The sequence below is a fragment of the Arachis ipaensis genome, chromosome B07 (genome assembly GCF_000816755.2).
Source record: "Arachis ipaensis cultivar K30076 chromosome B07, Araip1.1, whole genome shotgun sequence".
NCBI classification, from domain to species: domain Eukaryota; kingdom Viridiplantae; phylum Streptophyta; class Magnoliopsida; order Fabales; family Fabaceae; genus Arachis; species Arachis ipaensis.
This window is the reverse complement of record NC_029791.2, coordinates 20,988,068-21,013,499: the sequence shown is the minus strand read 5'-3', so window position 1 is coordinate 21,013,499 and position 25,432 is coordinate 20,988,068. Positions and strand designations below refer to the sequence as shown.

The following is a 25,432-nucleotide window of genomic DNA, read 5'->3' as shown; positions in this document are numbered from 1 at the left end:
TAAAAGCCAGTGGTCCTCACCAATATCAAATTTTTGAATCATTTCTTCCCAATAAGCTTCAAATTGGGGTACCGTCATATTAGCATACATCGATACCTTAAAAGCATCCAAAAGAGACCGATCCTTGATATGACTATTTGCATTTTTCTCAATGTGTCATGCACAATGCCTATGTGTTGCGCTAGGGAAGACCTCCTTTATTGCTTGTCGCATTTGATCGTCGCCGTCAGTCACTACAACACTTGGTTCCTTGTTCATCATGACATCCAAAAATTCCTTCAGCAACTATGTGTAGGTATCTCGACTTTCACTGGCAAGCACAGGAAACCCAAATATGCAAGTCAAGCGATGATTATTTGATCCAGAGAAAATCACTACAGGTTTATTATATCTATTCTTCTTATAAGTGGAGTCAAAAGCTAACACATCTCCAAAGCATTAGTAGTCATTGATCATAAGTCCATCAGCCCAGAAAAGATTACCCAATTTGTTACCGTTGACTAGTGTATAACGAGTAACAGACATTGGGTCCACATCTGCCTTACCCTGAAGATAACTTATTGCTGCCGCAGCATCTCCGTTCTCTATCTTTGCACGCCTATCTCGATCAATGAAGTTATAAACATCCTTCTTCATGAAATTAAGGTTATCATAGCCACCAGCAAGCTTCGCCAAAACCCCAACAATTTGAGAAGTTTGAAACCCAGGTTCCTTCATGCAAACAATCCGGACTTTGTCAGCCTCAGTCAACTTCCGATAGCTAGAAATTAAATGAACAAATTGTTCTGGGATCATTGGATGGTTGTGCTCCTCTTCTAGTGTCTTAACTCTCCATTTCATGGACAACTTATCCAAATAAACAGAACAATGTGCCTTGCAACCAATTCTTGTCTCTGGCTTATGATTCCTCTTTCTATCAACTAGACGATAGTGTTTTGGATCCCTTGTCCCTTGGCAATTGCAAACATAGTATCTTCTATTCAAATTCACATCCTCATCTCTTGACAAGTCTCTTTTACGGACAACAAAACCCATATCTCTCGCATACTTTATATAAGCTTTATAGGCATGAACCTCCTCGTCAAACTCAGAACTCCATAGCATAGTTGTAGTAACCTTGTCATCATCTTTCTCTATGCTAGATTCAATATTATCAGTGTTCTCAACACCTTGATGAGAATCTTCATCCTCATAGTAAATGCTATCGTCACTGCTGCTACTGGTCCACTCAGGAGCTTGATCACCACTGCTAAATTCATCCATTTTCAAGACTCCAACTTAAAAGGCAGCACCTAAGAAAGAAAGGACACCCAAAAAAATTTTACAAATCACCCAGAAGCACAATTAGGATTCTTTATGTTCATATATAGAAACACATCAAACTAAAATTTTCATACTATTAAAAATAAGAATAAAGAAACATTTTCCTCTCTCAATACATACATGGAATAAACTTGGTGATAGGGTTCTTATTCATTATTTTTTTAATAAAAATTTTGGATTGTTCATGATTGAAAACGTACAAACAATAGAGCAAGAAAAAAATTCTTGAGAAAAAAAAGATTAGAGAAAAAACCCTCAAAATTTCAGAGAAACAATATTCAATATAACAATAGCAACACAATAACGAAACTCTAAAAAAAACACCAAGAACCAAAAAAAGTGAAAAATAAAAAAAATCGGAAAAAATCCCAAATCTTACCTCAGAAACAAATGGAAAGAAGCGTATGGAGGAGGTGTGAGAGGAGGGCCACAATGTCACTGTCCACAACAGCAATGGAGGCACGGTGAGGGCAATCGTAACACGAACAGTGATAGAAGAAGATGCCACACCTCGGTTCGTGGGTCTTCAGAGTTACTTTCAATGGAGGACTGGAGAAAGAGTAATGACTCGTGAATGGAAGAAATGCAGTAACACTGATTATTGTCACCAAACAAAAGAAAGAGGAGCAAATAAAAATTTTGGGTAAACATTGGCTGGGTAATAGAGAGAATGAAAAAAATCAAGTTAACGCCGTTTGTTAACTCTGTAAAAGTTACTATTACCCCTAATAGTTTCATGTCCACTTGTCAATCTTATAATTTACCAAATTTTTTCGACAATATTTCGGCAAAAATTTTTAGGCACCGAAAAAATATTATAGACACTTTAAAGCTGAATATTAATCAATTATTTTTTAACACATAATATTAATTTATGTTATCATTATATTACATATCACTTAACCTAACATATTACATATATGTCATCATCTAACATTTTAACTAATGAAATGATTAATTTAACTTTTGATAATATCTAAAAACTAAAATGATCAATATATTTTTTAGGAGACCAATTTAAGAAGTATGCGATCTTTCAACAATTTGAACATTAACTTTAATTAATATATCAAAAAATATATTAGTCTAAAAATATTTTATTATCAGAAATTCTTGAATTACTATGTTTCTTAATGTTGTGTTCTTTTTTTCAATTATTTTTTTTCTAACGAATCTTCAAAATTTGTTATAAACTACAACATTTTCAGGTTGAGGCAACTTTTAAAAAGTGTTGCCTAAAAGCTGACAAAAGGTTGCTTTTGATCTATGGCAACACTTTTGGACCTAAGGCAACGTTTTTGGGCGGCGTTGCATATGCAGCCGTTGCCTTAGATCAAGGCAACACTTTTTTATTTAAAAAATGTTGCTTTTGAGAGCAACACTTGCAACACTTGGTAAGTGTTGCCTTTGGTTGAAAAACAACAACACTTCAAAGGTGTGTTTGAGACTACACTTTTTCAGTGTTGTCTTTTCTCTTATATTTTGGCCACTACTACAAAATGTTGCCTATTTGTAATAAAATGCAACCCTTTTACGTGTTGTTTATAAGTTTGAATTCGCAATACTTTGAAGTGTTGCCTATTAGTTATGAATATGCAACCTTTTAAAGCATTGCATTTTCTTTTGGATATGCAACCTATACAAGTGTTGCCTTTTCTTTTGGATATGCAACCATACAAGTGTTGTCTAATATTCAAAATATGCAACTAATAGAAGGGTTGCCTTTTTGGTAAAAATAAAAGTTACTTTTGTAATAAAAATACACAAAATTAAAATTTACAATAAAATTTTTTGTTCATACATGTGTAATTATTTTAATTAATAAATAAATTTGTGCACAATAAAAAAAATTATAAAAGAGACAAAATAACTAATAATAAAATTCTAATTAAAATAGATATTAAAAAGTTTAATTAGTATTTTAAATACATGTTTATCAATAATTTTCAACAAAATAATAAAATTCTTGTCTAACAATAATTGTCATAATAAAATAGTAATTAATATTTATCCAAAAAATATCAATTTACTTGCATATTTTATATCCATGCTTGACTTGTCCATATGCTAAATTTGCAAATAATACACAACAAAAAAGTATATTGTTATTCATGTACCCGATATAGATGAGTATATAGTACTAGTGAGAGAGTTATACCCTATCGTTGATGCATTGATGTTATCCCTTTGAAGTGTTAAGCATGATCTGTTTTTTTAGAGGGAGCTGAATCTACTAGGATGGATAATGAAAACAAACAAGCTTTCTTAAACTCTAGTTAAAGTTATCTTGTAATATCTAATATCTAAAATACAAGCACTTGAATGATACAGAAATTATGTCAAATTCATCAGACTTTTCTTTCCTTTTCATTTAATTTCGAATGGCATCAATCAGCACTCTTAGTCCATATGAATGCTACAAATGGCAAAACCATGTGTGGCCAACGTGCAAAGGATAAGACTGGCTTTGTACATTGACAAGTGCAAATTAACCGTTAGTGGGAATGCCTTCAATTTTCAAACACATCAACAAGCTCCATCATGTAAATCTTAGGTATAGCTGTATAGGTGCATACAACACATGCATGTTAAGTGATTATTTCAACAGTAGTTCTAATATCAGATGCTACTTATCTATAAGTCAATCTCTATTTAATTTCTCATAATATATACTTCACTTGACAAGTGTATATATAGTAAATGTAAACAGATTGATATCAAATCTATTCATCTGTGTTAACAGATTGCAAGCTTCTGTCTTTATTTTCTGACTCAATTTCTGTCTAGCTATATAAACACATACTGAAAAGGGTTCAACATAGACTCAGAATACAGTACATAAAAGAAACTAACCAATCCACCTCATAGTTAACTTGTCTTTCTATCAAAGTAAAGACCTCTGTTCATTGCATTTTTTGTTCATTCATTAAACACTAGCTTGCTATGCATGTGTGTGTGAAAAAAACTTACATTGAATTAACAGAATCAGACAACCAGTGGTTGTTGATAGTACATGGTAGAGTAAATGAACCATTTTTGTATGTGCTGATTTTTTAATAATTCAGCTAAATAGTCCTTTAAAGAAATTGGTTAAAATAGTGGAAAACATAAAAAAAAAGAAGCTTACAGTTAGTTAACATTTTTCATTAAAACTTTCTACATTTAAATATTTAATATGTTTAATAAGTGTTCTAATAAGACTTGAAATTTAAAAAATATGCAAAAAACAGCTCTCCCAGAATTAATTAAAACAAAAGCATGCATTAAGTCTCAAAAACCAAAGCATGCATTAAATCTCAAACTATCTGCACAGAAACGAAATTGCAATCCACCAAATCAATTATTTGAACAAAACCGGCTCAGAAGTACAATGGCATGCCTAAACAACCAAGAATCAATGAGCAGGAACATCTAGAAGCTCTGTTGTGCAATGCAACCTTCATCAATCACTAATCAAAGACCACAAGATACCATTTAACCCCAAATGACAAAATATGCAAGAAAAAAACAACTTGAAAAGCAATCCCAGCTAAAAAAGAGAAGAAATGTGAACCACTTGAAACTCAACTCCCAAATTTCTTAAGGAGGGAGGGAGTACCTTTTTCACCAGCATCACTGTCTTTACGCTTGAGAATCTTTCTCACATCTTTCCTTGTTAAAAATTTAAACATTGTCCTTTAGCAGAGAGGGAAGCTGAGTGTGGTGCTTGAAAGTTGCAAGCAAACCCTAGAAAGTTAGACCCCATAGTATTACTGGTTAAATACTTCAGCTAATTTTGCTATATTGCTCAAACAAGAAAACCAAATACAAAAACCTAGATAACCTTTTCCATGATGACGAGAAGCTGGCATCCTTGGAAGAACACAACTTTATATAATAATTCAGATCTGATCATCTATGATGGCTGATCAACAAAGCAACTTGAACTCCTCTTTCTCCTAATAATAGATTCATCTTATTGTTCCTTAGATTCTTTGAAGAGTGGCAACAATTCAAGTGAAGCAGTATTAGTGGTGTTAGTACTATTAGGCCTTTGATCCATTGAGCTTTCAGAAGATGTCAAAGAACTTTAAATTTCAAGTGAATACATGGCTCCTCTGTTCTGTTTCCTCTGCCCACAGCTCCCACTGAACCCTCCTCTTGTTTCTGTCAGTTCCGAAATCGGAGGAGATCCCGGGCTGCCATTGTTGATCATTCCTGCAAGTGTTTCTTGTGCCTTGTGTAGTATTGATTGCAAGTACTTCCCTTGTGCTTCAATCTTAAGCTGCAAATGTCTCTGCACCTGAAAAATCATTATCCATATTGATCTTTAACATATCCTTGTTATGCTTCAATTTTAATTTAGATACCTACCTCAATTTGCTCATAAAGTTTCTTCTACACCTCCATTTGCATTTGGAGAGCCTCAGCAATTTGCATGCTTCTGTTGAACAAAACATTTGATCAATGAAATTTTTTATACCAATTACAAAAGCATTCAACTAGTTTGATCAATTTTCTAACTATTATAATTATTACTCAGTCATCTCATTCTTATTATTATTTTATAGTTTAGAATTTAGACATAAACTAAAAGAACTTAGGCATATAACTTCCAACATCACAATCTTACCTGTTCACTGTGACCTTGTGAAAAGTACACAACTCAGCTTCCAACAGCTGGTAAAGAAACAAGGGGACCAGCACATGCATGCCAAAGTTCTGAATCCAAAACGCGTTTTTCTCTTGTAACCAAAGGCCCTCAAGTAACCATATGAAAGTCCATCAAAATCATTCATATGTTATAAAATCATATGCTTTTCTCCAAGACTATTTCGAAATGACCTTCCCTAGTTAACGGCTATTGCATAACCTAAGCAAACCGACGCATGCCTATGAAAGAACAATAATGTTTTGTTAAGATTTCTTTTTAATAAATGACTTCTAAGACTTTGAGAATTGCACTATCTTTTTTGGCGACAAATACCATCCCCAATTCCCATTAATTCCTCACTATTTCTAAAGTGATGTTATTAAAAGTTAATTTTGTTTCTTGACACCCCAAAAAGAAAAGTAATAAATAAAGTTAATTTTGTTTAGATAGTTTATAGATATATTATTTATTCAAAAACTTGTTTTCACAAACTGTTTTGGAAATGACATTAAGTTTAATTGTAGGTATTAATAGATAAAGTCATTTAGTTGAAGAATACCAAAGTAAATAGATATTGAGAGTTAAGATCTGGAAAATTGTAGGTATTAATAAAGTTTAATTGTGAAAGTAAAAGAATTGACTGAAATAAAGGTAAAGACAAAAAAAGACAACTAAGAGGAAGAGTGCAGAACACAAGAAGCATGTGAAGATGGCTAACTTGACCACCTTCAACCATGGAAGTGGAACCCAACACCCAGGTGGCTTAAACTGAATCCCCGTGCAGTCCCTCTTTTCTCCTGTAACCATATGATTATATACACAAAATTCTCAGCAACCAAAGTCCATCAAGATCTAAAAGAGAATAGCATTTTCACCCCCCTTAACACTGGTACGCAACAATAACTAGCTCCAAAACAGTGGAGAATAGAAAGGGAGATGAACAAGGAAGAATATGCAAACAAGAGTGTATACATAACATACCTTCCGGGGGTGGAGGACAAAAATCAGCTGAAGAAAGCTTATTTTTAGCAAAATTTCAAAACTAGAAAAAACCAAGCCAATCCCACACAGTCAATTACTAAAAACAAAAGCTCTTTAAGTAGACCCATTAAGTAGGAGCAAAATTCTCACAAGAAGAACCTCAGACCACAGAAAAATCCTTTTCTTCTCTCCTTTTCCGCTGCAAAATCTCATTCTTCTTACCTTTATAATTACCTTTACATCCATTAAGCAAGGCTAATAACAATTCATTCTTCCCTAAATTCCTTTTACTACTTGCCAAATAATAATGCAAATTTCTAATTACCTGTATATCACGAAATTTAGCTTCTTCAACAATCAATTTGGATGTTATTTCCGCTACAATGTTTGTACTTCTCCTCATATTTCTTGCTTAACAACTCTGCCTGTAAAATAGCAGCAACTGAGAGTTTATTCTCCAATTTCTTAAACTTAAAATTAAATGACATATTTAAAGACAAAAGGAGCATACCTCACATTTATCTGCAGATGGCCTTACTGTAATCTAATTGAGTTACATGAAATTTCTGAAACATTAAGGAAAAGAAAAAAAAAAGGTCACATTTCTCACTATTTTTGTATAAGTAGCTACTTCTCCCAATTTAGAATACGGAGGAGTGGAGCAGAACTCAACGCGAGAGAACGAAGAACAAGGTGCGAGCAAAAGAATATAGCGGAGCAGAGCAAACCTTGGCGCGAGCAGAAGAACATGGTGGAGCAAAGCAGAACTCGATGCGAGGAGAAGAACACAGCGGAGCAGAAGAACACGGCGGAGTAGAGCAGAACTCGGCAGAGCAGAGAGAAATGCAGAATGCGCACATCAGTGTTGTGAAATTGGGGAAATTGTGTTAGGGTTGGGGTTAGGGATTTAGGTTATTCATGATTTTGATTATGAACGCCGTCCAAGCGTTCGTCTGGGAGAGATCGGAGACCAACGCGCCTCCGCAATCAACCATGAAACTCACGCGCCGCCCGAGCAAGCCTCCATGGAGCTGGCGCATCCACTCGAAAGAACCTTCCAGGACAAACTCGAAGGCTCGATCCCTAACGGCGGTGAAGAAATCACTGAATTCGGTAACAAATGAGGTAAATCGAAGCGAGCCACAACATGAACAAAGCATATGAGATCGAATTTCGCTCCTCAAACCACAATAACAACAGCAGCAGCAAAAAGAGAAAACAACAACAAGGACAACAGAGAAGAAGAAAGAAGAGTATCACGATTTAGTAACAGGAGTGAACCAGGTGATGAATGTATGCTGTGCTGCTTAAAATATTTAGAGGGAAGCGTAAAATTTTAAAAGAAAATATTGAATTATTTTAGGCAACGATTATAATGAGAAGTCTATTAAAAAATTAAAAGCATCCTTCGTAAAGGGTAATATATGAAGACCATAAGCGTTGCTTGATTAATTTACTAAAGTAACGCTTTTTACATGTTTTCTAATTGATCAAAGAGAACGCTTATGACACGTTAGTTAATAAAAAGTTACAATAGCCTTATTCTTTTGCAATAAATTTTAAAAGTTGTTTTTGATTGTTATAGACAACATTTTTTAAGTGTTGTTTATATTATATGTTGCAATAATTCAAAAATGTTGTAATAAAATCTAAATATAATTAAAAAATAAATGAAAAGATTTTAATTTTTTGTCAATAATTTATTTCTTACAAAAATTATTAGAACACTTGTCAACAAATAACTTATATCTATGAAATGTTTAAATAAGTTTGAACCAAATCTGGAAGTACTAGTAGGACATGAAAATAGATGTATTTTTTCAACAAAATGGGGGCATTTTCCACAAAATCAGTATTGACAAAACAACACTTCACACATTTCATATTATAAAAGCATTAATGTCTTTTAAGAAGCCAAAGATTTTTCTCCAGATTAGAACCATGGTTTTGTCTAGTTCATATCTTCGATATGTGTGGCCATTACTTAGGCCATATCCTTCTCTGGAGCTCTGGGCCAGCTCATTAATTAGTAATAAATGTCTATTTCATTCAGGATTAGGTTGAGTGTATATTAATCGTAGGTGAATTTTATGATGTCTATAATTTAGTATTTAATTTTTATTTAATTTATTTGTTGTAGTAATTTTTATATTACTATAAAAATTTTATAATTGTCTTTATATAAAAATATTTTTTTTATTATTAGATAATAAATTGTATGATTTTGATTTTGATGTGATAAAAATATTATTTTTTTAAAGTGTTGCTAAACAAACAAAATACATTTTTAACATTAAAATCTTCATAAAAAAATATTTTTAGCATCTTTGTTTGAGTATGTGCCTAAAATTATTAGTTGAACTAATAAACTCAAACAAAAAAAATTAGCAAAATGACTTATCCATGTAACACTACCATTAGGAATGACTACACTATTATTCGAATTTGTTAGTACCCATCCCTTCTTTATTTGGTTGAGACAGGTAATTATCCTATTCAATGCAGGATATATTTTTTGTGGAATGGAATATTGGGTGAGGTGAGTCGAGGTCGGGTTTAGAAAATATTTATCCCAAAATGTATATAAAACTAAAATTTTAAGCTAACTATTCAAATCAATTTCTGAAATTTTTAAAATCAAACACTTTAGCCTATTAAGTTTTAAAATACATAAAACGAGTTAAGTCTTAAAGTAGTTCCTAAAGTTACACTCGAGTCTCAAAGTAATCCCTGAAATTAATAATTACCCAAATTTATCCTCGAAGTTGCACTGTAGAACTCACAGTAGTCCATGAGGCATTTTCCGTTCATCAAAACCTTAAAACGACGTCGTTTTGAAAAAAGAAAGAAAAAAAAGAAGAAAAAAGAAGCGTAGAAAAACGTCGTCGTTCTATATTAAAAAAAAAAGCAATCCCCTTCTTCAACTTTTCAACTCTGTTCTTCTTCTTCTTCTTCAACTCTGTTCTTTTTCTTCTCTTCAACAGTTCACAAAAATAAAAACCAACAACACAAAATATCACCAAAAGAACTAGCATTAGTCAGAAAAGATCAATCAACTTAAATAGAAAGCATCAATCAACCTAAACAGCAACAAGCACAAACAATAGCAACAATAAAAAAACCAATAATAATTTTAGAATAGAAAACAACTAAAATTAACCATTGTTGTTATATTGAAACAGGATCAGCAGCAACAATCACCTAGACATTAAAGAACAATGATTGAATAACTAAAAAAATTAAAAAAAAAAATCATGACTGAGAGAGAGAGAACTGTGCCAGAGGAGAGAAGAGGGAGGCAGAGAAAAACAGAGCGGAGATGGAGGCTGGCGAGCGGCGCAACGATGACAGAGAAGATTGAGGCTTTGTGCCTCTGCTTCTACTGTGTTTAAGTGTGAGAGACTAGGTTAGAGTGGGATGAATGGTGCGGCACTGAAACGGAGGTAGGCGAGAGGCGGCGATAGCGAGGGTTGACGAGAGCTCTTGTGAATGCGAGAGTATGGTTGGAGAAGGGGAGGGCGTCAGGTTAGGAAGAAGAAGGGGAATGGGAAGGACCTTTGCTACGCTTCTTTTTTATTTTTTTTTCAAAACGACGTCATTTTAAACTTTCGATGAACGAAAAATGCCTCAAGGACTACTATGAGTCTCGGAGTGCAACTTCGAGGATAAATTTGGGTAATTATTAATTTCAAGGATTACTTTGAGGCTCGAGTGCAACTTCAGGGATTACTTTGAGACTTAACTCATACATAAAGCACACTGCAAGAAAAATGTTGAATACCGTTGGATTTAACGTCGGACGTTAGCGGCAGGTTTGCCGTCAGATTTACTAGCAGATTTGACAATAAATTTGTCGGATAAAAAGTTATCGTTGGATTTGATTTTCCGACGGTATATTCGCCAGTAATAATTGAAGAAAAAATAAGAAAAATTGGCTTTGGTGCAAACCTATCAATAATCCACAAACAAACCAATATGGCAATATATATTAAAACTTCTAAAGCAAATAACCATAATATATAGAGATTTTTTAAAAATTTTGGCAGAGTTTCATCTATAATTGGAATGCGCCACAAGCTCTATCCATCAACAGAAAATTTAAATAGCACCAAACGTCAACAATCAATGAATAACAGGGAATAATAAATAAGCAACATCTATAAATCCACTAAACTAGAATCAATAATCAGACACTTTCAACATATAGAATCAATAATCCGTCACTGGAGGCGGCGTCGTCGAGACATTCGGCTGTTGAGCGGATGGAGGCGTTGTCATCGTCGTAGACGCAGGGACGTAGTTGGGGTTAGAGACCATGATGAATGATTGATTCGATGCACCCGCAACCTGTGACGTCACAGGGGTATGTAGTCGAAGTAGAGGGAGAGGATCCAGAATTCCCAAGGGTACCGACAGAAACTCTCCCTCTACCACAACCATGACCCTGATCCGCAACACCACTACCTGTCATCATGTTTGCAAAGAGCATACCAATTAGAAATGTACTAAACATATTCACAACATCATTCAAACTGCTTAATCAAGCTCAGTACCGTAAGTTCAGAACTAAATAAGGAACACAAATCCGCCAATATTCTAATTAAAATTAAAACTACACAAGTTCAGTACCCTAAGTTCAGAATTTTAGAAAATCATAAGTTCAAAACAAGTTCAGTATCCTAAGTTCATAACTAAATAAGGAACAGAAATCAGAACATGTTCTAATTAAGATTGAAACTAAACAAGTTCAGTACCTTAAATTCAAAATTTTAGAAAATCCTAAGTTCAAAACAAGTTCAGCACCTTAAGTTTAAAACTAAATAAGGAACACAAATCCGCCAATATTCTAATTAAAATTAAAACTACACAAGTTCAATATCCTAAATTCAGAATTTTAGAAAATCATAAGCTCAAAACAAGTTCAGTACCCTAATTTCATAACTAAATATGAAATAGAAATAAGAACATGTTTTAATTAAAATTGAAACTAAACAAGCTTAGTACCCTAAGTTCAGAACTAAATAATCAACAATAATCAAAAGTCTCAAAATAGCAAATAAACCTAATAAATTATATCAACAAATCAGAATTCTAAAAAAATCCTAACATCAGAAACATTACCTGAAGAAGAGCACTAGAGGTGAGAAGAAGAAGTAGCGTAAGCGATGACAGCAACAACGGCATTGGTGTGCAACAGAAGCAGCGGCGTTGGCGGCAGCGGTAATAGCGGTAGCAGCTCCTTCAACATCCAATAGCTACAATGGTAACAGCGAACGAGGAGTAGCTCTCAGAGAGGAAGGACTGTCGGGGAGATGAGAGGGGGTAGAGAGAGAGTGGGAGGTGAGAGGGTTAAAGAGAGAGATAAATTCGAACGAGGGGGAAGAGGTTTCACACTTCAATTTTACGACATAATTACCATAAAATAATTTCGACGGTAAACCATTGTGGGTCACCAAAACACAGTATCTCATTAGGAGGGTTTACCGTCGGAAAAATTCGACTGTAATTCTGACCCTAAAGGACGCGCCAATTTCTTTTTGTTTTCCTCCAGTTATTACTAGCGAATTTACTGTCAGAAACATAAATCCACTAGTAATCATTCAACCATTCGAATTCGACGCCTTTACTGCCGGTAAATCCGTCACTACTCTGTGATGCTAAATCTGACAGTACTTAGCATTTTTCTTATAGTGATATCTTAAGTTAATGATTAAATAATATTATTTCTTATGACAGTTTAAATTAATAAATAAAANAAACTGTTTTAAGATTTTTTAAATTCTTTAGAATTGTTTTTGTACTTCACCCGTGGAGACTAATTTGTTCAACTCACATATGTAGACATTTAATGGTCACATATGTAAGTTAACGTTTTATGACAGTAGTCACTATTAGTGGCTAATAGAAAAGGATTATATTGTCTAACAAAATAAATATTGAGACTGTTTTATGTTTCTTGAAAATATGAAGGACTAAAATGTCTGATTTTAAAAATTTTAAATATTGATTTAGGTAATTATTTTTTTAAATTTTATAAAAATATTTTTGGTGATTGTCCATACATTTTTTCAACCTGTTTTAAGTTTTAATGGTGACTAATAGATTCAATCTATACCTACTACTATTATATTTGAACTAATGACTATCGCTGTATAAAAATAATACTCTAACCACTGTGTTAAGTAAATCAATTTTTTTTTACGAAAAATAGATTATAAAAAAAAGAGAATACCCATTTTATTAGATCAATGGATTATAAAAGAAATATTAAATATATTCAATAACAAGGCGATATCAATAAAAAAGAATATGGTCACGAAATATTCATCTCGATAAGAATTTTTAAATATAATATGACTACTAATATTTATTACACTCCACATCAGTCACCTCTTCAAGGCAAATCAACCCTCAAGTGAAAAACAAAAAGATCACGGTCTAGCTAGGTGTAGAAACAGATATCATTAATATAAATTTTATACTAGTAAATCATACAAGAATAACTTTATTATTACAAAGTTCAAATCTGTTTGTAGCCATTAGTAAACAGAATCCTGGTTCCATCTCGTTCATTATTTTCCAACTAGTGTTCATGCTAACATTTTTGAAAAGGAAAAGTTACAAATGATTCACATGAACTTTGTCTTATGTGCAAATTGGATTATATTTCTTTAAATGTACAATTTCACATGTTGAAACTGTCAAACGGTATGTATAAAAAGAACAATTCTTCTAACTGCTTCTTTTGAAAATTACCCGTTCTCTAGTGTTTTATTTATTACAAATCATTTATTAATGGAAATTAAGGATAAACTTTGAGGGAAAAAAACAAAAAGGCCTTTATTTTATAATTTGAGAAAACTTTAAATAATTGAATTTGACATTTCAAAGGTTTGAGAGTCTAAAAATCACACATAAATCAATGTTTATAATAAAAATCATTTGCAATTTTTTCCTTTTCAAAAATGAGTTATTATGGGTAGACCTCAATAACAGACCTCATACCTAAAACTGGAATTATCTTATAGTCACTGAATCCGGCAGAGAAGAACAACTTGGCCCATTCTTTTTCACTTCTCTCCTTTCCGGCAGCCATAACCAACATGAGCAAGTCAAAGAAGAGTTGCGTTTCCACTAATTCAGGATCTTCCTTCTCATCTTCCTGAACTACCATGTCTATAATGATCAATTTCCCTTCTTTGCCTTTGCTCAGAATTGCTTCATTGCTTTTCTTCAATATGTTAATGCATTCTTTATCATTCCAGTCATGCAAAATCCCCTGATTTATTATTCAACGTACCATTCATTAGAATCAATTTGAGGAAACTAAATAAAATTTTCTTTTTATTCATCTTAATCTTTGCATAATAAATTTTCGTCTATATTTTTCTTTTTCTTCATACAAGGTTAAAATTCAAGTTTCTGTATTTAATATTGTTTAATTTAAAATTCTGAATTTAAAATTTAATATAAAAATATCTTTTGTTGGCCAAGTGTTAGTCGAAATTTTATTAGTCATGTAATATTTTTATATGAGAAGTGCTAGGGGCTAGCACTTTTGTTAAATTATAGCCATCACTTAACCATCAAAAGGAAATTGAATGATTCTACACCATTAGATACAATCTCACCCCATTAAAAATATCATTGATGGCTAATTAATGGCTAAAAACCATAAAATCAGTTGGTCCTCTAGACTTTATCCTATTTGTATATTATTGGTGGTGAGGAAAAAAGATTCTTTTTTTCTTGTAATATAAATACGATTATGTAACCTACATTATTTATATAGAGCTCATAAAATAAAGAGCAACATGCATTTAATATAGTTTTTTTACCTTCATCAAAACAGCATCCGCAGGAGGAATGGCCTCAAACATGTTCCCTCCAACATATTTAAGGTTGTCACTTCCTTCCAAGTCAGCAACAACATGTGGCTGATCAAGCACAGTGCACTCCAACTGTGGGAATGATTTGGCAATGGCCTTTGCAAGAGTTCCATTGCCTCCACCAACATCAACCAATGATTCCAATCCCTCAAACACACCTTTGCACTTCTCAATCACCATTTCGCTAATGAATCTAGCATCACTTGCCATGGCATCATTGATCAAATGATTGAGCCTAGGTTCACGGCCACCATACTCCCATACCATTATCCCATGCTCTGTTTCAAACGGCGTAGGATCTTCATTTTTGTACCATGTTGACAACTTGTTCCATGGATTTGTCAAAATTGGATCAAGCGAGTTAACAAAGAAAGTCCTTATACTTAAGGGGTGTTCCTTAAGTAACAACATAGACGAATCAGTTAGAACATACCCAATTTCGATCTCATTATTGTTATCGGCCACATTTGTCGTTGCGAAGAAGTCGGAATGTGTCAAGATTCTTATCAAGCGATGGATGAAGGTGGTTTTTGAAGGGTGAATTTGCAATGAAGCAATGAGTTGTGAGAGTGACATGGGTTTTCCATGTTTGTGTATGGTTTCAAATATGTCTAAGTCAACGGCACATTTAAGGGAAACAGTGTTCACAAAACTATACATATGATTCCATATGTGGCATTGAGCTTTAAGCATATTGTTAGCTTGCTCTCCACTTTGGAATCCCCAACTCTTTTGGCTTTCAGCTATGTTATCTTGTGGTATGGAATATGGATACACTCTAGTTACATTAAGGGTCCTTTATTTATAAGCATTCCAAATTATGATAATTCCACCACTACAACTACAGCATTATTTGGTTGGTGAAAACCATACGTATTAGTTTGAACCTGAAAGCATATAATTATTAGATTAATGTAGAAATTTTTGAATAAGTGGAAGAGTAGAGTTTGGACTTATTGACGGGTTAGATATATAATGAAGAATAGAAGCAATTAGTATTTTTTATAGTACCTACTTGACTATCTGCTTTTAAAGATACAAAGTTCAATTTGAGTTCCAAAAATGCATGTTATGAAACTATTTATATGTTAATTGTATTGCAAATATAAAAAAAAATTAACAAAAGCTTTCGCTCAGTACATTTTACAAAGTGGCTTTCACTTAAGGAAAGAACCTGTACTTATCATATCCGTTGCTTTTTAATCCTTCATGCTTATTGTATATAATAAAGGAAAAGTATAGATAGACAATGAAAATATTAAACAATGTGAACAATAGATATATTGGATGTTTAATTTACTAGGTGTGCGGATGGTTATTCTAATATTAAGATTTAGGTGAGTAATTTGAAGATGTAGTGTATTTTACTTAAATTGAGCCCATTTTAAGGCCCGTTATTCATGTTGTTCAAAAAAATCATTGGTTACCTGGCATAACCCTATAATAAAATGTACTCATCAACAAAAGCATTTCTAACTTTAACTATTTTAATTTGTATAAAAAATTAATGACAATACTTTATCAATATCTTCTATAAACAGATATACATGATAGATTATGATGGATTATTGTAATATAACAGTAACAACACCACTCCAAATTAAAACTAACAACACAATCAAATATATGAAGAATTAATTAAAGAGTAGATAGAGAATAAGAAAATGTATATAACAGCAAAAAAAAAAAATATAAACAACAATTCTCCCCATTCAAGTTAGGGAAAAAACTCTACTCAATTATCAAATCAATTACTATCTCTCACTTACTCTACTCCTCTTTATTCATACCTCTCATTTTATTACGTAACTAATTATGACAATTATTTTTCTGTTGCGCACTCTTCTCATACATGGTAGTCCCTTATTTATGTTGGAGCTTTTTTCACTCTTTTGTTTTAGATCTCATTTTGATTACTTGGCCCAATCCCTTCCTCAATCTTGGGTTCTTGGTTTGGGCCTCTATGAGATGGGCCATTAATCGTATCAACCACTCTCCTGTCAATAACGACATTGTTCTCAAGGTCTACTTCTAGATATAACTTGATTAACTCTGACCAACTGATCTAAGTGGATTGCTCCCACGGTGCACCTTGCCATTCCACCAAAACTTGTATTCTATATGGCTCTTCTTCCTATGGCAGTACTCAACTATCAATAATTGCTGTTGGATTGGGGTCAAAAGGGAGAGTCATAGGCAGATTGTTTGCTCCAACAGTGGCTGTAGAGTCACCCTTATATTTCTTCAACATTGAAATGTGGAACACCAAATAAATAGCACTTTCAATCGGAAGTTCCAACTTATAAGCGACTTTCGCTATCCGTTGAAAGATCTTGAAGGGCCCATAATACCTCTTTCTTAATTTCAAATTGCCTTGCATCACCACTGAGCCTTGCGGTAAGGTTTCAATTTTAGCAAAATCCAATCACCAACCGTAAATGACTTTTCACGCCTCTGCTGGTTAGATCGTTTCTTCATACGTTCTTGAGCCCTTTTCAGTTGGTAGTGTAGCTCTAGATCCAGAGCTTCTTTTACCCAAAGCATGTCATCTACATCCTGCACTAGGGAAGAGCAACTGACATACTCTGAAATATTAAGGATGACAAACCCATATCATACCTCATAAGGTGATATTTTAATGGTAGAATAAAATGAAGTATTATGATAGTATTCAGCCCACATGAGATAAGACGACCACTTCTCTACATGAGTATGAGTGAAGACACATATCCACTGTCTAAGGCTCGATTAATGACTTCAATTTGCCCATTCCGTTTCGAAGGTGATAAGATGTGCTATACAATAATTTAGTACCACGGCTTTCAAATAACAGCTTCTAGAATTGACTGAGGAAGAGGGGATCACGATCAAACACAATTTAAGCGGGAAAGCCATGGTACCTAACTACATTGTTGAGGAACTTTTGTGCTACCACCTTGGCTGTAAACCCATTTTTCAGCAGAGCAACTCGAGCAATCTTACTGAAGCAATTTACCATTACCATAATAACTGTAAAGCCACCAGATTTCGGTAGCTCAGTGATAAAATTCATACTAATTCCCTCCCAAGCTTATTTGGAACCAGCAGTGGCTGTAATAGACCTTAAGGACGTGCTGGAAAATATTTTGTGCTCTGGCACTCATCGAAATGGTCAATAAATCTGATGATATCCTTGTGCATACTTGGCCAAAAAATGTCTTGCTCAAACCTTTATAACTCTAAAACACCTCCATGGCCTACTGTGATGACTGAATGGAATTGGTGTAGTAAAATCTCTCTCAAATCAGCAAAATTGGACACCCAAATTTTATCCCGATATATAATAGCAACCCATCTTTGAAACTATAATCAGAAGTAAACTCTCCAATTTGGGCTTTGTCTCTGAATTGTTGCATTTCTACTGCTTCTTGAATAGCTTCCAATAGGGTAGGAATGAAAGCAAATTTAACTGTGGTGAAGGCTTGGAATTGAGTTATTGTGATCTCTTTTCTTGCCGTGACAGCTCATCGGCAACTTGATTGAATTTTTCCAAGCAAAATTCAATCTTGAATTCATGCCCAACAAGCTTAGAGAGGTAATGTTGTTGTTCTGAGGTTAAGATCACTTGCGTTTGTAGTTCCTTGAGCCCTTGCTGATCTGAACTGATCACAAATTGCCTTCCCAACAAGTAATGACACCACTTCACCCTTGCTTGCATCACTGCATACTACTTCTACACATATGCCGAAGCTTGTGCCAACCTTGCTCATAGTTTCTTGCTAAAAAATGCAATCGGGTGGCTTTCCTATGATAGAACTGCTCTGACCCTTGTGCTCGACACATCTGTCTCTACTGTAACACCCTACCACACTAAGCTTTACGCTTAAGTCATAAAATGAAGGTGGTGTGGTATTACGACATCTAAAATAAAATGAGTACATATAATAGCAGAAGAATTATAATATGGTAGGAGCCTTAAAGAATAGCGGGAAATAAAAATCGCGAAATAAAAGCGCAACGCTCAAGGAACGAGTTAACTTGCGTGTAAAGAAAAAACCATAACTACTAAACATAAGATAACAGAAGTAGGAATAGAGTGCCAAGGATACAAAATAACAAGCTCCTAACTTAGCCTATGAAGTCAAGTCTGGTCGGAGAATATTTACACATATATACATACATATCCAAAATCCAAAATTACATATACACAATCCTGCCTCTCCATAAACCTCTAAGAGGATAAAAAAGAATAAGTTATATGGAGAGAAAGCTACGTACATATATATATATACATCATAGCATAACAAAATAACCCAGTAACCATTCCGCTTCAAGAGTTCAGACGTCTAACGAGATGCCTCTCGACCTGCATCTGAAAAATAACAACATAGTATGAAATGAGAACCAGAGGTTCTCGGTATGGTAAATGTGCCACACACATAATATATAAGTTCCTGGGAATGCCAGAGGCAATCCTAGAACGCCGACACTCAAATTATAGAGCTTAAAGTATTAAACAGAAGCCATAAGAGGCGGTTTTCTAAGAATATTTAAACCTAACTTAACTTAACCTTAAAATCTAAGTCCCACATTACCATTCCTCCATACCTCCAACTCCACCATGCATTTCCACAGACAAATAAACAGATAAAGGCAAGCACAAGAAGGTTACAATTACTGCAGGTAAGAAATACACATTTAACATGGCAAGTACATATAGGCACACCCAATTAAAGCACAAGCAAGTAATTCAAGTATTATGCATATGATGCATGCCTGTCCTATGGTTGATGAGGCTCATCTGTCGGTTATCCAGCCAACCCGACAAGTCTGAATTGTACTTAGACTGTCCCCCGACGTGCATCCCCAAGAGTCTATGCATAGCTTTATCTCAAATAATCAATATTGCTCAACGGGGGTAACATTCCTAGGAATTTATATAGTGCCCGGTCACACTTATGTCGTAGGGTCAACAGAGTGTCGAGTTTTCCAACCTGGTACACATGGTGGCAAGCCACAACACTTTATCCAGGGAATCTCGTATCTCAGATTATTCAAATTCATAAGCCATATAAATAATTCAATTATAATTCATCAACATCCACATCATTCTCAATCGCATCTCATTCATCATCATAAATCAATCATATTCAATCCTTATCCTTCATTATCACACCTCCGATTCCGTCCATCAATAGTTCCAATTCAAAACATAATTCCTTCTTTTCTAAATGAATCAAACTTAAAACATGCTCATTTTCTTAATAACTCAAAATCAAACATTATAACTTTTGAATCTAAATCTTTTTAAATAATCATATAAACAAAATCTCTAATTTTTATAAAATTTTGACAGCATCTCCTCTAAACTCAGACTTTGCCACCCTTTTCGAGTCCAAACCTGCATTCTTTTCAATTCAACACACCCTTCCTCATCATCATAACAATCATCATAATGAATCTACCTCAGATCAACAGTTAAACTCATACAATATTCAAATCCAAAAACCAAAATTCAACTAAGAATCATAGTTCACAAATCCTAGGCTTTTAACACAAAATACCTCATTATCACAACAACCTCCACAATAGTTATACCTCAAATCAATAATTCACCAAATCACCAGTTAATCAACAAGCACCGAACCAACCATGTTCATCAACAGGATACTAAGTATTAAATATACACATGCAATCCAACTTATCCTATAGTCATCTAGCCTAAGTTTTCACAGAATATTATATATTAAATGCAAGAAACCTAAACCATACCTTAGCCGATTCCCAAGTATTATTCCAAGACAATTTTTCTAAAAGAACACGGCCCTCAAAACCTCAACTAATCCGCTTCCTCCAAGTTCCAGTATTCACAATTTCAAGCTCCAATTATTTATTCACAACCTAATACACATTCATAACACATATATATTCAATTTAATACTCAAAGCTCAAATTTAATGAAAATAAAATAGAATTATCATATCCTCACCTTACCCAGGCTTCACATAAGCAAGAGTGAATGTTTTCCTCAAGCTAATTGGATCCTAAAATATCAGAAATCAAAGAAATTCAACCTCCCTTCTCAAAATTAAAAAATTGGGGGAAATGAAGGCTGAGTGTGAAATAAGGAGTTATCTATAAAATTGTTCCAGTAGAAACGTAGAGCTCGACGCGGTGAACGTGTGGCCGCAAACGGTGCAGCGATTGGAGCTCAAACGGAGAAGTTACGGGAGTTGGAAGTTAACGTAAGGGTTTTGGGAGCTTTCTCTCTTCCCTGGAAGCATTTCACGCTACTGCAGGTGAAATGAAGAAGAAAGGGGCTTTTGGGCTCTTTTAATGTGTTAGTCCATTGGACCGACAGCCCGGTTCGGGTCCGGTTCAACCGGTTCAGCCCATTCGGTCTAATTTTGGACCATTTTCTTCGAAATTAGTGTCAAAATTCTCGTTTCGATGAGTTCTATCCTAATTGAATATAATATTTGTGTTTCTAATCTTCCTTATTAAAAACTAATTTATCGACTAATTATCTACTAATTTAACCGGTGTTTACATCCTACCCACCTAATAAAGAATATTGCCCTCAAAATTCAAATCTAGTTACCTGAAAAGAGATGTGGATAGTCCTTTCACATATCTAATTTGAGCTCCCAGGTATGTTCCTCGATACAAGCTCGACTCCAAGCTACTTTTACCAATGATACTTCCTTCCCGCGTAATCGTTTAATACTGATGTCATCAATTCTCACCGAAATTACTGGGAGTGTTAGATCTTCTCTTACTTGAATTGGTTCCGGTTCTAGAACATGACTTGCGTCAGGAGTATACTTCTGAAGCTGCGATACATGAAACACATCGTGCAAATTCGAAAGATACGGCGGTAAGACAATTCTATAAGCCACTGCCCCAATTCTCTTCAGGATCTCAAACGGTCCAATATAACGGGGATTTAGTTTCTTAGTCTTAATAGCTCTTCCCACTCCAGTGGTTGGTGTAACTTTCAGAAAAACATGCTCCCCTTCCTAAAATTCCAAAGGCGTTTGCCTCTGATCAGCATAACTTTTTTGGCGGCTCTGGGCTATAAGCATTCGACTACGAATCTTCTTTATCTGTTCAGTAGTTTCAGCTATCATCTCAGGTCCTAATAAACTCCTTTCTCTAGTTTCATACCAACACAACAAAGATTGACATTTTCTGCCATACAGAGCCTCATATGGATCCATTCCGATGCTCGCATGATAGCTATTATTATAAGCAAACTCTACTAATGGCATATACCGATCCCAGCTTGCCGGCTGGTCCAAAACATAAGCCCTTAGCATATCCTCCAAGGTTTGAATAGTTCTTTCTGACTGACCATCTGTCTGAGGGTGATACGCAGTACTCAAGCTTAACTGAGTTCCAAATGCACACTGAAAAGCTCCCCAAAATCTTGATGTAAAGCGTGGATCCCTGTCAGATATAATGGTAGAAGGCATGCCATGCAACCTGACAATCTCTTTAATTTACATTCGAGCTAATTCTTCCATTGTACAACTTATTCGAATAGGAAAAAAGTGAGCTGATTTTGTCAGTCGATCCACAACTACCCAAATAGCGTCACAACTAGATCGGGTTCTAGGCAAACCTATCACAAAATCCATTGCAATACTCTCCCATTTTCATTGTGGAATCTCCAAAGACTGAAGGGTCCCTGATGGTCTCTGATGCTCAATCTTAACTTTTTGACACGTTAAACATTTAGATACATGTAATGCCATATCATTCTTCATACCTGGCCACCAGAACATCGCTTTCAGATCTTGATACATTTTAGTACTCCCCAGGTGAATTGAGAATCTACTCTTATGATCTTCCTTCAGAATACTCTGTCCCAGGTCTCCGATATCTGGTACAATAATCTAGTTCTTGAACCTCCACAAACCATCCTGTCCTTTCGACACTCTCCACTGTTTTCCCTGTTCAACTACTGGTAATACCTTATGTAATGCTTCACTGTCTCAATGAGCCTTCAGAAGTTCTGATTTAAATTCACTTGAAATCTGCAACTGACTCAAACAAAAAATTCCAGATTCTTCTCTAATTCCCAAATTCAAACCTTGAAATGCCCTTAGTAATTCTTCTTCCCGTAGCATCATCCAAGCTGCATATAAAGATTTATGACTCAAGGCGTCTGCCACAACGTTCGCTTTTCCTGGATGATAATTCAATTCGAAATGATAATCTTTCAGAAGCTCTATCCATCTCCTCTGACGCATATTCAACTCTCTCTGCTCAAAAAGATACTTCAAACTCTTATGGTCTGAGAAAATATGAAACTTAACGCTATAGAGGTAGTGCCTCCAAATCTTTAAAGCAAACACAACAGCAGCAAGTTCCAAATCATGTGTCGGATAGTTCATTTCATGCGGTCTTAATTGCCGTGAGGCGTATGCTACAACATTCTGGTGCTGCATCAGAATGCACCCCAACCCTTTCAGAGATGCATCACAATACACTTCAAACAGTTCACTTGGTTCAGGTAATACCAATACAGGTGCAGTAGTCAACCTGTGCTTCAATGCTTGGAAACTCTTCACATTCCGGAGTCCAGAGAAAAGGCGTATCCTTCCTAGTCAATTTAGTTAAAGGTAAGGCGAGCTGTGAAAATTCCTTAATGAATCTGCGATAATACCCCGCCAAACCTAGAAAACTCCTGATCTCTGTCACTGAAGTTGGTCGCTCCCAATTCATCACTGCTTCTACCTTAGCAGGATCCACAGCTATTCCCTACTTACTCACCACGTCGCCGAGAAATTTCACCTCACTCTTCCAAAACTCACATTTAGATAACTTAGCATATAACTTACTGTCTCTCAAAATTTGCAACACAGTTTGCAAGTGATCAGCATGCTCTTCTTCAGTCTTAGAGTAAACAAGAATGTCATCAATGAAGACAATAACAAATTTGTCCAGATACGGTCGGAAAATCATGTTCATATAATCCATAAATACTGCTGGGGCATTAGTTAACCTAAAAGACATCACTGTATACTCATAATGACCATAACGCGTCCTGAAAGCAGTTTTCAGAATATCCTCGTCTTTAACCCTTATCTAATGATACCCGGATCGCGGGTCAATCTTAGAAAACACACCGGCACCCTATAACTGATCCATTAGATCATCGATTCTAAGCAACGGATATTTGTTCTTCACGGTGATCTTATTCAATTGCCGATAATCGACACACAAACTCATACTCCTGTCCTTTTTCTTTACCAGTAACACTGGCGCTCCCCACGGAGAAACACTTGGTCGGATAAAATGCTTACCCAACAGATCTTCCAGCTGAGCTTTCAGTTCAGTCATTTCTAAAGGTGACATCCTGTAAGGAGTAATCGAAATCGGACCGGCTCCAGGCACCAACTCAATTGCGAATTCAACTTCCCGGTTACGTGGAAATTCATTAATATCATCCGGAAATACATTTGGAAATTCACATACAACTGGAATCTGCTCTAAACTCTGATCATCACCTGATACTCCCGCAGTTAATAACATAATACCCTGACATTCAGTTCCAGAATAGTTTACTATCATAGAATTCAAATAGTAACTATTCACCACAACCGGTGCTTCTGACCCTTCCGGCATAAACTGTACTGATTTCTCAGAACAATCAAGCAAAACATGATTCTTAGATGACCAACCTCCTGGTTATCACAGCGCCATCTAACTGCAGGATACGTCATGTTCCCTGTCACCAATACTGAGCTTCACCTTGCAACTGATAAGTTCCAAACTCAACCCATTGCTCTTCAGGAACCTGTTGTGCCTGTAACACCCTTTCCATAACCTGAATCCAATTATCTTCATCAGTGGGATTTGAGGTTCCCCTGAAGGTCGGAGGGTGAACTTTCAGAAATGTAGCAAGCGTCATAGGACCGTCCTCATCATTATTGTTCCCATGATTACCCTGGTTTATCTGATTACCCAATACCTCGGCTGTCGCCTGCATAGCTGCAGCCATATTTCCAGGGGCAGCCATAAAGTCTACTGGATCAGTCCCTATGAGGGCAGGAGTAAAGGTGCCTGTCCTACCTCTGCCTCGCTCGCGACCACGTTCGCGAGTCGACATCTGGTCCCTATACACACCAAACAAGTGATATTAAGTTGATCAGTCTCAATATCGCAGGTCTAATGCTTTAAGTTCCAAATGCATGCTCACAAATGTTTATGCCATATATATAGTTAGATATCCTAATAGCACAAAGACACATATACAGAGAATGTACAGAAGCACAATCAGTCCGTCTTTCAGGCTTTATAGGAACGAACTACTCTGATACCATAATGTAACACCCTACCACACTAAGCTTTACGCTTACGTTGTAAAACGAAGGTGGTGTGGTATTACGACCTCTAAAATAAAATGAGTACATATAATAGCAGAAGAATTATAATATGCTAGGAGCCTTGAAGAATAGGGGAAATAAAAATCGCGAAATAAAAGCGCAACGCTCAAGGAACGAGTTAACTTGCGTGCTAAGAAAAAAAAATCATAATTACCAAACATAAGATAACAGAAGTAGGAATAGAGTGCCAAGGATACAAAATAACAAGCTCCTAACTCAGCCTGCGAAGTCAA

At 35.0% G+C, this 25,432-nt stretch overlaps 2 protein-coding genes and 1 long non-coding RNA gene across 10 annotated transcripts; all 3 read right to left on the bottom strand.

Annotated features, from left to right (window-relative positions):
• LOC107606887 (putative protein FAR1-RELATED SEQUENCE 10) lies at positions 439 to 1,263 on the bottom strand. Its single transcript, XM_016308895.1, has one exon. It carries the CDS (start codon positions 1,261 to 1,263, stop codon positions 439 to 441), a length of 825 nt encoding a protein of 274 aa, XP_016164381.1.
• LOC107609570 lies at positions 3,406 to 8,453 on the bottom strand. Of its 8 annotated transcripts, none has more exons than XR_002351232.1 (7): positions 7,666 to 8,449; positions 7,449 to 7,503; positions 5,936 to 7,362; positions 5,677 to 5,746; positions 5,147 to 5,605; positions 4,922 to 5,049; positions 3,406 to 3,556 (listed from the first exon to the last, which is right to left on the bottom strand). It is a non-coding gene; the product is annotated as an uncharacterized LOC107609570 (long non-coding RNA). The 8 variants fall into 8 exon arrangements; XR_002351231.1 differs by having other exon boundaries at positions 3,406 to 3,553; positions 7,666 to 8,448; XR_002351236.1 differs by lacking the exon at positions 3,406 to 3,556 and having other exon boundaries at positions 4,253 to 5,049; positions 5,936 to 6,753; positions 7,263 to 7,362; positions 7,666 to 8,452.
• LOC107606886 lies at positions 13,399 to 24,922 on the bottom strand. Its single transcript, XM_016308894.2, has 9 exons — positions 24,565 to 24,922; positions 24,208 to 24,320; positions 23,652 to 23,706; positions 22,901 to 22,996; positions 22,577 to 22,690; positions 19,414 to 19,482; positions 17,210 to 17,411; positions 14,776 to 15,622; positions 13,399 to 14,216 (listed from the first exon to the last, which is right to left on the bottom strand). Exons 1-9 carry the CDS (start codon positions 24,920 to 24,922, stop codon positions 13,911 to 13,913), a joined length of 2,160 nt encoding a protein of 719 aa, XP_016164380.1. The 3' UTR covers positions 13,399 to 13,910.